This window comes from Panthera tigris, chromosome B4 (assembly GCF_018350195.1).
Source record: "Panthera tigris isolate Pti1 chromosome B4, P.tigris_Pti1_mat1.1, whole genome shotgun sequence".
NCBI classification, from domain to species: domain Eukaryota; kingdom Metazoa; phylum Chordata; class Mammalia; order Carnivora; family Felidae; genus Panthera; species Panthera tigris.
The window spans coordinates 23,930,116-23,944,143 of NC_056666.1; the positions used below are offsets into that span (position 1 = coordinate 23,930,116).

General features: G+C 37.5%; 1 protein-coding gene across 9 annotated transcripts in view; it reads left to right on the top strand.

The window, feature by feature from the left end:
• MYO3A (myosin IIIA) overlaps positions 1–14,028 on the top strand; it is a 242,757-nt gene that overhangs the window by 152,290 nt on the left and 76,439 nt on the right. For 8 of the 9 annotated variants that reach the window (XM_007081307.3, XM_042991254.1, XM_042991256.1 and 5 more), the window contains exons 18-19: positions 279–489; positions 5,799–5,946. In XM_007081307.3, coding sequence (XP_007081369.2) covers positions 279–489; positions 5,799–5,946 — 359 coding nt within the window. Of the gene's footprint in view, positions 1–278; positions 490–5,798; positions 5,947–10,454; positions 10,565–14,028 lie in introns of those variants that run through there. The other variant, XM_042991259.1, reaches the window with a different exon arrangement.

Sequence of the window (14,028 nt, forward strand, 5' to 3'; positions counted from 1 at the left end):
CCACTGGCTTGTGCCAATGTTCCCTCCTGTCAGCCAGTTCGGTTTGGGTTGTGCTGTATTTATTATATGGCAGTCTGCACGTGACCAGTCAGGGAGAGAAAAATGATCAAGAAGAGACACAGGACTCCTACTCAACAGCAACTTATTTTTACATTAGAAAGTCTTCACATATTTCTTTTATGTCATTTGAAGAAGGTAAATTAAGACATTTTCATTCTATAGGAAGTGACTTCATTGCCATAACTTTTTCTAACAACACATCTGTTTGTTTTTTTTAGCTGCTTCTTTGCTTTGCATTCAGGCAGATGAACTAAAAGAAGCTCTTACCTCCCACTGTGTGGTCACTAGAGGAGAAACCATTATTCGACCCAATACGGTCGAAAAAGCTACTGATGTCAGAGATGCTATGGCCAAAACTTTATACGGGCGTCTCTTTAGTTGGATAGTCAATCGCATTAACAGCTTATTGAAGCACGGCACATCGCCAAGGTAAAAATTCTCATGGAAACATTTTTTTCCCCAAATGTCAGGTGATGTACATCTGTTTTCTAATTTATTGATTTGTATATGAGTCCCTTTGAAGACGTTTCTAATTGCTATCGCTGAATTATTACGGTTCTATCTCAGTAGATCTGCTTTATTTCCTAGTAGCCCTTTATTAGGCCACATAGCTATAAAAATGCAAACGTCCTGGAACACAAAAACTGTAGCAACATGAATAAACATGAAAAGTGAATTTTTAAAGTGACATCAATTTATATGTTCTTTTGATAGGAAGGTGTACTGCAAAGTGTATACCATTTTATACTTGCATAAAATGTCATTCCAGCAGGTTTTTTTGTTTGTTTGCTTTGTTTTGAAGGATTGAATTAAATCTTGAAGGCAAAGGAAAGCTTTCTTTTTATATTTTAACTCTCACTATAATCCTGTAAGGATAGGAATCATGACCTCCAATGAAATTTGGTTCCAAAATGTCCTAAGTAAATAGTAAATGATAGAGTGAATATATGAACGATGATGTCATCGTTTATGCCCTGCCTAGTACCCCATCTTAGAAATAAAGAATCACAGCCACCACTGACTGAGTACTCTCTATGTACCAGGGATTGTGCACAGGTATAAGCCCTTCCATTTACACCTAAAGCTTTGTTCCGCCACAAATTACACAATCTGTAGAAATTGTATACAAAAAGCAGGATAGATGCCTACCTTAAGTCACCTTGTTCACATTTGCTTACTAAGCATAAAAGACTATTCTGTACACATTTCAGGCATGTAATTCAGTCATTTTTCCACGAAGGGCCATACCACATCATAATATTATCCAGAATGTCTAAGAGATTATCCATTATTCCTCCATGTTCTTAACTCTCTATCCCCCAGAATTGCTTCTTTCCCTTTCTGCTAAACTGTAACCTATCTGACTGGGTCTGCAAATCAAATTCCAGTTTGCCCATTCTGATTTAATGATCAAAACACTTTGTATGTTCATGTGTGGCCATATGTATGATGCCAAGCTTTCAGATGAAAATGGAAAAATTCCAGAATGTTCACTATCTATGTATTCCACAGATGACTACATTTTGCTACTTATCATCTGCATGTTTGCACTAAGGCGATCTGCTGAAAATTCCACTACAGCCTATTTACTATTTGGTAACTTTCCTTTCCATACACTAAAGAAAGCCAGCCAAATCTTAGATTTTCAAAATTTTTATAGAAAGTTTAACAAACAGGGGCGCCTGAGTGGCTCAGTTGGTTAAGAATCCGACTTCGGCTCAGGTCATGATCTCAAGGTCAGGGAGTTCGAGCCCCGCGTTGGACTCTGTGCTGACAGCTCGGAGCCCGGAGTCTGATTTGGATTCCGTCTCGCTCTCTCTCTGCCCCTCCCCAGCTTACACTCTGTTCTCTCTGTCTCTCAAAAATGAATAAATGTTAAAAAAAATCTTTTTTAAATAAAGTTTAACAAATTAAAATAAGACCATTCATATAGTTCAGCAAAAATCTGTCAAGATTTATGTTAAGATTTTGAAGAGCCTGTATACTGTGCCAGTCTTTTCCACTAACTTGTTGTGCAACCCTTGACAAATTACTGCATTTGTCTGCATCTTGTCTTCTTCAGCTATTAAATAAAGGCATGTAATGACAAATCAGTGGTCTTAGTTATTGATGGACATCTTGGAGCCTTTTAAGGATCTCTTGAGGGATGCCTGGGTGGCTTAGTCAGTTCAGTGTCCAACTCTTTATTTTGGCTCAGGTCATAATGTCATGGTTCATGGGATCGAGCCCTGCATTGTTCTCTCTCCTCCCTTTGCACCTCTCCCACTCCCTCTCTTTCTCTCTCTCTCTCTCTCTCTCTCTCTCTCTCCCTCTAAAAAAAAAGAAAAGAAAAGAATAAAAGGATCTATTGAAACTATGTTCTTCACTCCAAAATTTTTAAAATGGATATATTTCTATATACCCACCAAAATATTGTGCATGGTTGATTCCAGCCCCCTTGAAGACCATTAACAGACCCCAGGTTAAGAATCCCTGAATGAGGTCATCTCTAAGGTCCTCCTGGCTGTAACACACTATTAGATGAGTTAAATATCTCAGCAGGATCCTGTGGGATGATTTTTTAAAAGAATAATAATGTTGACTTAAACCAGCATAAATTTTCACTTTATATTCAAAATAGGAATTTTCAGAAGTATTTGTATAGCTTTCCTTTTGTCAATCCCATCACACAAAGGGTACTATAACTTTGTGTTCTGAGTTCAGTCAGTTCTTCCGAATACAGAGAGCATCCTTCACTTCCCAGCAAGAGGTTGACAGCTGTCATTTCTAAATCACTTCCTCACACAACACTAAGCGTTAACCTAGGTTACATAAATAGTGAGCACAGAGAAATGTTTGTACTCTCCTTTTTAAAATCACATGAAAATAACTGTAATGCATATATTTCTCAGAAGAGGCAAACTTTTGACCAACTATCTAGCCTTTAATGAACAGAGAGGTAACCATTATGGGGGAGCAGGAAAAAAAGTACATTTGGAATATTTAATTATAAAATAATATTTAAGATAGACTCCACCAAAGACTGCTAGAACTGATACATGAATTCAGCAAAGTTGCAGGATAAAAAATCAATGTACAGAAATCAGTTGCATTCTTATACACTAATAATGAAGCTACAGAAAGACAAATAAAGAAACTCATCCCATTCACAATTGCACCAAGAAGCATAAAATACCTAGGGATAAATCTAACCAAAGATGTAAAAGATCTGTATGCTGAAAACTATAGAAAGCTTATGAAGGAAATTGAAGAAGATATAAAGAAATGGAAAAACATTCCATGCTCATGGGTCGGAAGAATAAATATTGTCAAAATGTCAATACTACCCAAAGCTATCTACACATTCAACGCAATCCCAATCAAAATTGCACCAGCATTCATCTCAAAACTAGAACAAGCAATTCTAAAATTCATATGGAACCACAAAAGGCCCCGAATAGCCAAAGTAATTTTGAAGAAGACCAAAGCGAGAGGGATCACAATCCCAGACTGTAGCCTCTACAGCAATGGTGTAATCATCAAGACAACATGGTATTGGCACAAAAACAGACACATAGACCAGTGGAATAGAATAGAAACCCCAGAACTAGACCCACAAATGTATGGCCAACTAATCTTTGACAAAGCAGGAAAGAACGTCCAGTGGAAAAAAGACAGTCTCTTTAACAAATGGTGCTGGGAGAACTGGACAGCAACATGCAGAAGGTTGAAACTAGACCACTTTCTCACACCATTCACAAAAATAAACTCAAAATGGATAAAGGAGGGGCGCCTGGGTGGCGCAGTCAGTTAAGCGTCCGACTTCAGCCAGGTCACGATCTCGCGGTCCGTGAGTTCGAGCCCCGCGTCAGGCTCTGGGCTGATGGCTCGGAGCCTGGAGCCTGTTTCCGATTCTGTGTCTCCCTCTCTCTCTGCCCCTCCCCCGTTCATGCTCTGTCTCTCTCTGTCCCAAAAATAAATAAAAAACGTTGAAAAAAAAATTTAAAAAAAAAAATGGATAAAGGACCTGAATGTGAGACAGGAAACCATCAAAACCTTAGAGGAGAAAGCAGGAAAAGACCTCTCTGACCTCAGCCGCAGCAATTTCTTACTTGACGCATCCCCAAAGGCAAGGGAACTAATAGCAAAAATGAACTATTGGGACCTCATGAAGATAAAAAGCTTCTGCACAGCAAAGGACACAATCAACAAAACTAAAAGGTAACCAACAGAATGGGAAAAGATACTTGCAAATGACATATCGGACAAAGGGCTAGTATCCAAAACCTATAAAGAGCTCACCAAACTCCACACCCGAAAAACAAATAACCCAGTGAAGAAATGAGCAGAAAACATGAATAGACACTTCTCTAAAGAAGACATCCAGATGGCCAACAGGCACATGAAAAGATGCTCAACATTGCTCCTCATCAGGGAAACACAAATCAAAACCACACTCAGATATCACCTCACGCCAGTCAGAGTGGCTAAAATGAACAAATCAGGAGATTATAGATGCTGGTGAGGATGTGGAGAAACGGGAACCCTCTTGCACTGTTGATGGGAATGCAAACTGGTGCAGCCGCTCTGGAAAACAGTGTGGAGTTTCCTCAAAAAATTAAAAATAGACCTACCCTATGACCCAGCAATAGCACTGCTAGGAATTTACCCAAGGAATACAGGAGTACTGATGCATAGGGACACTTGTGCCCCAGTGTTTATAGCAGCACTCTCAACAATAGCCAAATTATGGAAAGAGCCTAAATGTCCATCAACTGATGAATGGATAAAGAAATTGTGGTTTATATACACAATGGAGTACTACGTGGCAATGAGAAAGAATGAAATATGGCCCTTTGTAGCAACGTGGATGGAACTGGAGAGTGTTACCCTAAGTGAAATAAGCCATACAGAGAAAGACAGATACCATATGTTTTCACTCTTATGTGGATCCTGAGAAACTTAACAGAAACCCATGGGAGAGGGGAAGAAAAAAAAAAGAGGTTAGAGTGGGAGAGAGCCAAAGCACTCTTAAAAACTGAGAACAAACTGAGGGTTGATGGCGGGTGGGAGGGAGGGGAGGGTGGGGGATGGGTATTGAAGAGGGCATCTTTTGGGATGAGCACTGGGTGTTGTATGGAAACCAATTTGACAATAAATTTCATATATTAAAAATAATAAAATAAAATAATATTTAATTGCATTTTAAAGTAGTTGATTATAAAATAAACTCAAATACATTTTTGTCTTTCCCCAAGTTACCATTTATTCTCTATTAAACAATTATGAATGAATAACGCAAAAGTAAATAATGATTCTTTAAAAGAGGTGAAGTGTTTTTAGCAAGATGTTTTAATTGTTCTAAAGTGAAAGACTAAAGACATCCTTACACAGAATTTTTGCTTTTCTGGTATGATTTTTATTGAATGTATTTTTGTGGTCTTCTGAGTGCTGGCCAGGTTTTCCGTATGATTCATGACTCACTTGGGGCTGTGATCTTGTACCCACAAACCCATAGGAAAAAGTATAGGACAGGTTTCTGTAGTACAAGGAAAATCTTGTATCTTTTACATGTTAAAATTGATGCTACCTACTTTATGTTTTATGGAGGGAAACTTTTTCAATTAAGAAAATTTACACTCTGTGTCTTGGTAGGAGTTTCTTAGCTAAATCACAAAAGCATATTCTGAGACACCCTGCTTTCCATTCCCTCTTAAGAGAATAAGTAAGGACTCAATAATGCCTCTTTAATTTTCCAGTGGGAACGGTGATGAGCTGAGCATTGGCATTCTGGATATATTTGGCTTTGAGAACTTCAAAAAAAATTCCTTTGAGCAGCTGTGCATTAACATTGCAAATGAACAAATTCAGTATTATTTCAATCAACACGTGTTCACATGGGAACAGGTAAGTCATGGTACTATTAAGATTCATGTATGTGTGTGTTACATGCAGAATTGTACTAATGAAGCAAGACTTAGATCATAGGTTTAGGGCCTTAAATATATAGACAAAGGAAAGATTTTCTTTTCTCCATGCCTGTAGTAAAAACAAAAATAAAACCAGAAAACAAGTATGAATTTAGTGTCTCCATATGAGATGCCCTTCCTTGAAAAACCAATGCACCCTTCTCCAAAACTTAGCAAGTCTGAGCCCTTATACACAAACAAGTTTCCTTTGGAAATTTAAGTCAGCAGATGTGTCCAACTGTTTCTCTTTCTGTAGACTGTGTAGCTGAAACTCTGTTTGAAATTTAAATATCCATCTAAAATGCATTAAACTTCAGAATTCCGGTAACTAGGCAACAGAACACAAGATAATGGGTTTGATGCAAATGCCATGAAATGGCAATTTTGACAGGGTACAATATGTAATTTATGATTCAGCTTCAAAAATCAGAGACTTACTTGAATTGCATTTGGCAAAGCTGTAGTATTAAAATTATTTAAATTATTTTATCAAGTCTAAAAGCAGCAGTGGTCATATTTTGTGTCATTTAGTGTGTCATGTGTCTCCTGTAAATAATATCACATTGTTTTGTGCTTACTGAATAGAACTGACGTTTTTACTTAAATTTGAGATAAATGAGAGGTACATGAACTTCTTTTGATTCAAAATATTTAGGCTTATTGAGAATTTACTTTAAAATTGCATTTTGAAAACACTGGTCACAAAAGAAAACCTCTAGATATTAACATTTCTTAGGCCAAAAAAAGGGACAAAAGTGTAAGGTTTTACCTGTGTTTGCATAGCTCTGATCTACCCCAGGATCTTGTTCTATCAAATATTCATTCCTCTCTTCTTTCTCACTCTGTGTCTCTCTCTCTCCTCTTTCTCCACTCTTCTCCATTAGCGCACGCAGTCCCGTAGCCTAGATAAATAATGAGATCTTTAAAAATTGTTAAAAACAAAAGCCTTTCTCCAACCTGCTTATCTCAGTAGCTATGGCCTCTCTCTTCCCTTCACAGCCAAGCTGCTTGAAAGCATATTCAGTATTCATTGCATTGTGTTGATTTCTTCTCTACCTGAGTATATGAGTCTGTAGCATCTGGCTCTGACCTCGCCCACTCTCCTGGAATGGGCCTTCCTAATCTCATCAGTCATTAGTATCAGAAACATTTTAGTCTCTACATTATTAGCCTTTCTGTAATTTTCAACCCTGTTGATAAATTCCTGTTTCTGGAAAACCCCTCCTTTAGCATCCCTAATACCATCTTTCTGTTTCTCTGCCATCTTCCTGTCACTTCCTGTACCATCTCGTAAATCAGTCGTTCTCAACCCTGGCTGCATATTAGAATCACTGGGTACTGGAAAATCCCAATGCCCAGACCCTGTCCCAGACCAGTTAAATCAGATCTCTTGGAATGAGATCCAGGCATCAACATCTGCTAAAGTTCCCAGTTTATTCCAATGTGCAGCCAAGGTTGAGAATTACTGTCCTAAATGTTAACTCACGAAAGAGCTCTATCCTCTACCCCTTCTCGTACTCACTAGGAAAGATCATCCATTTCCATTCTTTCGATCACCCCCTTCATGCTAGTAATGCTTAAGCCCCCATCCAACCCACCTCTCTTTTTGAACTCCTGGCCTCCTTTTAAGACAGCTTCCAGAACTTTATCTAGAATTGAACCCACCGTCTTTCCCTCTCACTTATATTCTTCCTCAGCAAGTGACATCTCTATATGCCACTTACTCAAGCCAAAAATGCATTTCATTTCTCATTACTGAAATCCAGAAAATTAGTGAGACTTGTTCATGTTTCTCCCTCCTCTATGCTCCAGTAAAAATATTTGGTTTATATTTGTGCCTTTCTCACTAGGCTACAGACTCCTTGAGGTCAAGGATTATGTCTTAATTCATTTTGAATCTTCAGAGCTTGACATACAGCAAGTGTTCGAAAAATATCTATTAAATGAATGTCATCTTGCTTTAAGGTCTCACAGTGTTCACAAGATCCATTCTAACCAGAGCCTGAAACAAGTGAATTTTGTTTTTTTCTTTGTTTGTTTGGACTTTCTGATGGGGATCTTTTAGAATTACCTTCTTCATGGGACCAGGTGCATCTTCATGTATTTCCCATGTGATTAATTAGCAACTTGTGTTGGTAGGATTCTGTTATTTTTCTCTTTTGCAGGTTGAGGTTAGAACATGGTTTGATTGGAACTAGTCTTTAATCCAATGTACATATCTTTCAAAATTATTTGCTCTTCATTTTTTATAGGATGTTATAGTTTATAATCCACTTTGATAGCCTTGAATTTCATCCATGATCCTAATGCTGTTACTGCTTTTGTCTTTGGGCTTGCTACAAATGAAACTATTCTGGAAGACTCTTTTAAACATCCTTGAGAGGCTTTCAAGACAAAACAACTCAAAATTGTCCCTAGCAAATTAAGATTTCAACTAGAATCCAGGATTATACAAAGCAGTTTAAGGAATTGAGGCCATTCACAATCCTTTCAAGTGCCTTTCTAGGGTAACTACCCAAGAATCTCTGCTTCATAATCTTATGGGACAGGCATTGGCAGCTGAGTGATCAGGTTGATGAACGTGTGATCCGCTGGATATGGGATTAGTCAGTGATTCTCTTGATTTTAACATGTGGGTGTACACGTTTGGGTTTTTTTTCCACTCTGTCACTTCTCTGTGAGTGCAAAAATTGTAACTGAGAAATGCTAACTATAGCTGTGTGTATTATTAGCTATCACAGGTAGAGAACACACAACACGCTGATTTCTATAAATGAGAAATAGCTATGAAGCCAAATCATAAATTAAAGTTATGGTCACACTTTCCTTGGTGAGATATAATCGTAACTTTCACCTGAGAACTCCTTCATTTAATAAAACCGTTATTGCTTATCCGTAAGACATACTCAGTTTCATGGGCATTCAGATAATCTGGCAATCTGAGCAAGACACAAGCTTCAGCCAGCACCTTCACAGATGATACAACTTCTGCTTCTATTTAAACCAACAAGCATTATCTTTACTGGCAGTCCTGCAACAATGGAACATAAATAAAGGTTTGCTGAAAACACTATTTTTTTTAAATTTGGCCCAAATTCAATTGACATGTAATACACAGTGGGACACTCCAGCAAAGTTGGTTATGAAGGTATTTTGAATATTGTTTTCCCATTATTTTCCATTAAAACAATAATCAACAGACTACAGTAAAATATTTTTAGTGAAAGAGTTTATGTCACTGACCCAATCCATAGTTTGCTGAGTGGATAGTTTTAAATAATACATAGCTCCTCAAACTTTTCTGGAGTCTGATGGTTCATAATATTTGAAGCTTCCATACTTTTCCAGCACTGGAAGAACCATTTTGTATATATTGATTTTAACAAAATTTAAAGGGACAATTTATATATGAAAACAATAGTTTGAAAATTAAATCACGGTCTGGATTCCTGCGCCTACCTACAAATAGACATTAAGAGTTTAGTAATCTCTTGATTAAGAGTTTTGTAATCTTTTGATATTCATGACTCAGGCTTTTCTAAATGAGCAGCAACTGAAAAATATATAATTTTCTGTCAATTTAATTAATTCCACAAATAAAGTATTTATATGTCAGCCTTCCCTATTACATTTGTATGGCATTATTTTGACACACACTGTTTACTCCCATATTTTTCAAAAAGCTTTTAGTGAAGCAGCTGAAAGGGCAGCGAACAAGTTACCACATTTCTGATAAGGGAGGCATCTTCTTACAATAACATTTACACTGAATCCCCACAGGGACTGTGTAGCCAAGATTTTGGTTTTGCTTGGTTGTTTTTGTTTGTTTTCTGGCATTCTTCCATGGGACGGAGAGCACAACAGTAGTCAAAGTGTAATTAAAGCTTGAAGTTCTCTTCAAGGAGTCATGCTGATGCTATAGCAGTGGGTTTTGTCCTTTCTTTTAATTGTGCACTATGATACATCATTGTGGTATAGACCATGCAAAAGAAATGAACCCTGTTCCCTAGAAGTTTATGTTATGTTTCAAATCAAGGGGACTGAACAGCCAACCACTGAAGAGTCGCCAATGGGCATGAGTTTGAGGTGGAACAAACGCCACTGTTGTTTAGGACCATTAGGCACCCGAGACATAGGTATCCTACGACGTATTGCTCTAGAATCCTGAAGATTCACTCTCCTTGCTTATACTCCTACTTACACCTAGGGTGAGCTTTCTTATCCATTAGTGCAGGACATCTTGCCAGCTATTAACTGAGCTGAAGTTCGTTTTCAAAGTGAGCTGTTAATACTTGTTCTGTACAAGGATAAGCTGTTACATACATCACTTATATATATACCCGTGGGTTTAAAATTAAAAGTTAGAAGTCATTTTATAAGCAGGAAACCATTTACAGCACATAATGGAGACAATAACTGTAATTATGGCTCTGGCTTCTCTTGCAGAAAGTGATGTGTATGACTTTCCTCTCCAGCTGTTCATATCTCAAAGTTTGAAGCTTTTGAGATTTTGAATATGGGCTCCAACACATAATTTGTGGCAATTACAAAGAACAAAAATTCATTCATCATACAGTATCTACACTTTCAACTTTTTTTACGTTACGAAGTAAAAAGAATCAGTCATCACATAAAAAAAAAATGTGTGGGCAAACCCCTTAGAAATGCCTTCAAATTGTTTTGCTTACAAAGTGTGAATTTTTATTTCATATTCAAATTTCTTCCCTATTAAACCATATGCGTGCAATGGTGGTAGCATTTGTCTTATTTTAGTTCTCCAAGTGATAAAAGCCAATTTATAGGCATTTTCTTAAAACATTAAAACAACCATGCATTTAAGAAACAAATAGATACAACAAATCTTGCTTTTTAAGTGCTTGGCCAAGTTTTGGGTTACTGTTTGAGATCACATACAAATTTTCTGTAGACTCACGTACTGAGTGTGGAAGTTGATATGCAAGTGACTGGATATGTGTGGAGCATCCCTACAACAGATCCCAGCTGTGAACGTGTGCTCCTCTCCCGCCGTCTCTTGGCAGGCAGCCTGTTGGGTTCCCGTGCCCCCCGCCCCATCTCTTGCTTTATACCCGTGTTGCACGGTGTGTTTCTCTTTCATCAGAGAAGCTGGGTCAACACCTTTAATGTGCTGTGGGGATTTGTGGTACTTATTTTGATAATTTGGTATTATTTTAAAATACTTTTTAAAAAATATTTTCATTATGGGGCGCCTGGGTGGCTCAGTTGGTTGAGGCTCCAACTTTGGCTCAGGTCATGATCTCCCAGTTCATGGGTTCAAGCCCCAGGCTCTGCACTGACAGAAGGGAGCCTGCTTCAGATTCTCTGTCTTCCTCTCTCTCTGCCCCTCCCCCCTTCTCAGAAATAAACTTTTAAAAAAAATTAAATAAAAAAAATACTTTCATTATGATAAAAAGTAATTTTGGAAGAAATACATAATAAGGAGGTTAGATCCATTCAATTACTGTAGTTTTCTACATGTGAGTTTAGAGCATACTTGACAAGCGGAAATAAAATTTTTTGGTAAACGTTTAAACATGACAGTAAAGGAAAAATAGTTTAAGTTGAAAGAAATCTTGGTATATGAAAAACTACATTTCTGGATTCCTAATGGAAATTTCTCCTTATGCTAAGCCATTACCTGTCAGTAGAATATAAATTTGTAAGATCTTTTATGGCTTTTGAAGAGTTTTTAAGAATAGGTTTTATACACAAAACGTGACTAGATTACAATGTTCATCTTAATATACATTGTTTCCTTTTCTTTCTGAAAAAAGAAGCTGCTCTAGGAAGCATCATTTAAAACTTTTCCTCCAAAGTTCATTAAATACATGTAAAATAAAATAAGTATATTTTTTGAGGAATTATCTACCATACTTCCTCATTAGGTTACTTGTCAAATGGTAAATCAGTGACCTGTGTCTTCTCAAGTTACTGATGATCAACATTCCCTGTGGCTTGCCACTAACTTTAACAAAAATATCAACAGGATCATTGATATCAGCTTTGAATAGAAAGTACAGGAGGAGGGGCACCTGGGAGGCTCAGTCGGCTGAGCCTGGGCATCTGACTTCGGCCCAGGTCATGATCTTGAAATTCAGGAGATTGAACCCCACATCAGGCTCTGTGCTGACAGCTCAGAGCCTGGAGCCTGCTTCGGATTCTGTGTCTCCCTCTCTCTCTGCCTCTCCCCTGCTTGTTCTCTCTCTCAGAAATAAGTGAACATTAAAACATAAGTACAGGAGGAAATAGATTTCAAATCATAATTACTATTTTACATCAAGAGTTTAGATTTTACAACATGCATATAACCACCTTCTTTTCTTCATTTTTAGTTTTTAAAAATATTTACTTGCTTCGGTGGAATGTTATTACTAACAATATTATAGGTATGTAGAAAGAGAGCGCTTAACCGACTGAGCCACCCAGGCGCCCTGTGAAAGAGAGCGAATGATAAAGTAAATGTAAAATATTAGCAACCAGAAAATTTGGGGAAAGGGCACCTGGGAGTTCTTTGTACTGTCCTTGCAACCTTTTAAATTTGGAGTTATTTCAAAATGAAAAATGGCACAGTTTCTTTTTTCTCTGTAATAATAAAAAAAAAACTCACCTTGAATAGTGATAGCACCTTAAATCCTAGATTTTCAACCTTGAAAACATTTTTCTTAGAATGAGTAACTTCTTCTCAGTGGTTTCTTTCCACCGTGAGCAATGTTTCCATAAATGAGTATACTCATGTGAGCAGTTGGCGAGTAGGATTCTTTTACTAAAGGCAGACATCAGGGAATAAATGTGTTTATGTGCTTCTTTCCCCTTGCAAATGTTCTGTTAACAGAATGTGTATGCATCTATTCACTATGTTTCACAACACGTTCAGGCAGCGTGGGCATTTTGAAATGTTTGAACCAGAAGAAACCTAAGTAGATCATCCATTTTTCACAGATAAAAATGACTCATTATGAGTTGCTTGAAGTCACAGCCTAGTTAAACAAAGCCAGAACCCAAATCTGGGTCTTCTGATACATATCTGGGGTTTTTCTCACAAGCAAACAAATAAGAAAAGTTGAGAAGAACCAGGGACCTAACAAAATAATCTCTCATGCAGAGGAAAAGGGTGTTCCATTGATTTGAAAGAACGGGAGGAAGGAGGAAGAAAAGGAGGGAGGAAGGAGAAGAGAGAGAGATAGAGAGAGGCAATCTTTCACATGAAAAGCCAAGGGGCATCCATATAAGGTAACAAAGAAGGAAACTAGAAAGAACAATAGCACTGAGGCAGGTGGCAGTGGTAACAGATACTGTGACACTGGAGGAAGCAGAAACCACCTAACAGGATAGATCTAGAACTAACTGATGGAACAACTGAAAAAGAAAATACAGCACGAGCAAAAAATTCCTAGGATGTGACTTCAGGGTTAGAATGGAAAGGCAGACAGACTCTTTGCTGTGCCCTAAAGGACAAGACTCTACCTTTTTGTCTATTTCTTCCTTCCCCAGGCCCACCTACTTTTAAACATACACATAGTAGGTGCTCCACGAATGTTTAAGGAATGTCAGTATGTGACATCTTCTACAATGATCTATTCAGAATGCCACAAACCTAGGTGAATTCCTAATACCATCCCGCATCAAGTGGACTGTGTTTATAAAAATAAAAGATACTTGATTTATGACTTCCAAACAGCATACACAAGAGAATAAATATTGAGGATCATTCATCCCAGCTGTTAAAATATTTATAGAATCTAAAATATGTGAAACTGCAGAGCAGTGTCAGATGGTTGACTTACCTACACAACAGACATATGACTTCATTTCATAGGTATAAATTCAGTGAAAGACTTGAATGCACCCTGTCGCATACCCCCACCTTTTATAAAAGAAAAATACCATATGAGCCAAACTCCTTGATTGAAACCTTGGTGGTTTCAGGAAAATCTTTTTGAAACTTCATTCTTAGATAAATCTGTCAGATGGTAGTAGAAAAGTATTCTCCCACAGTAAAATG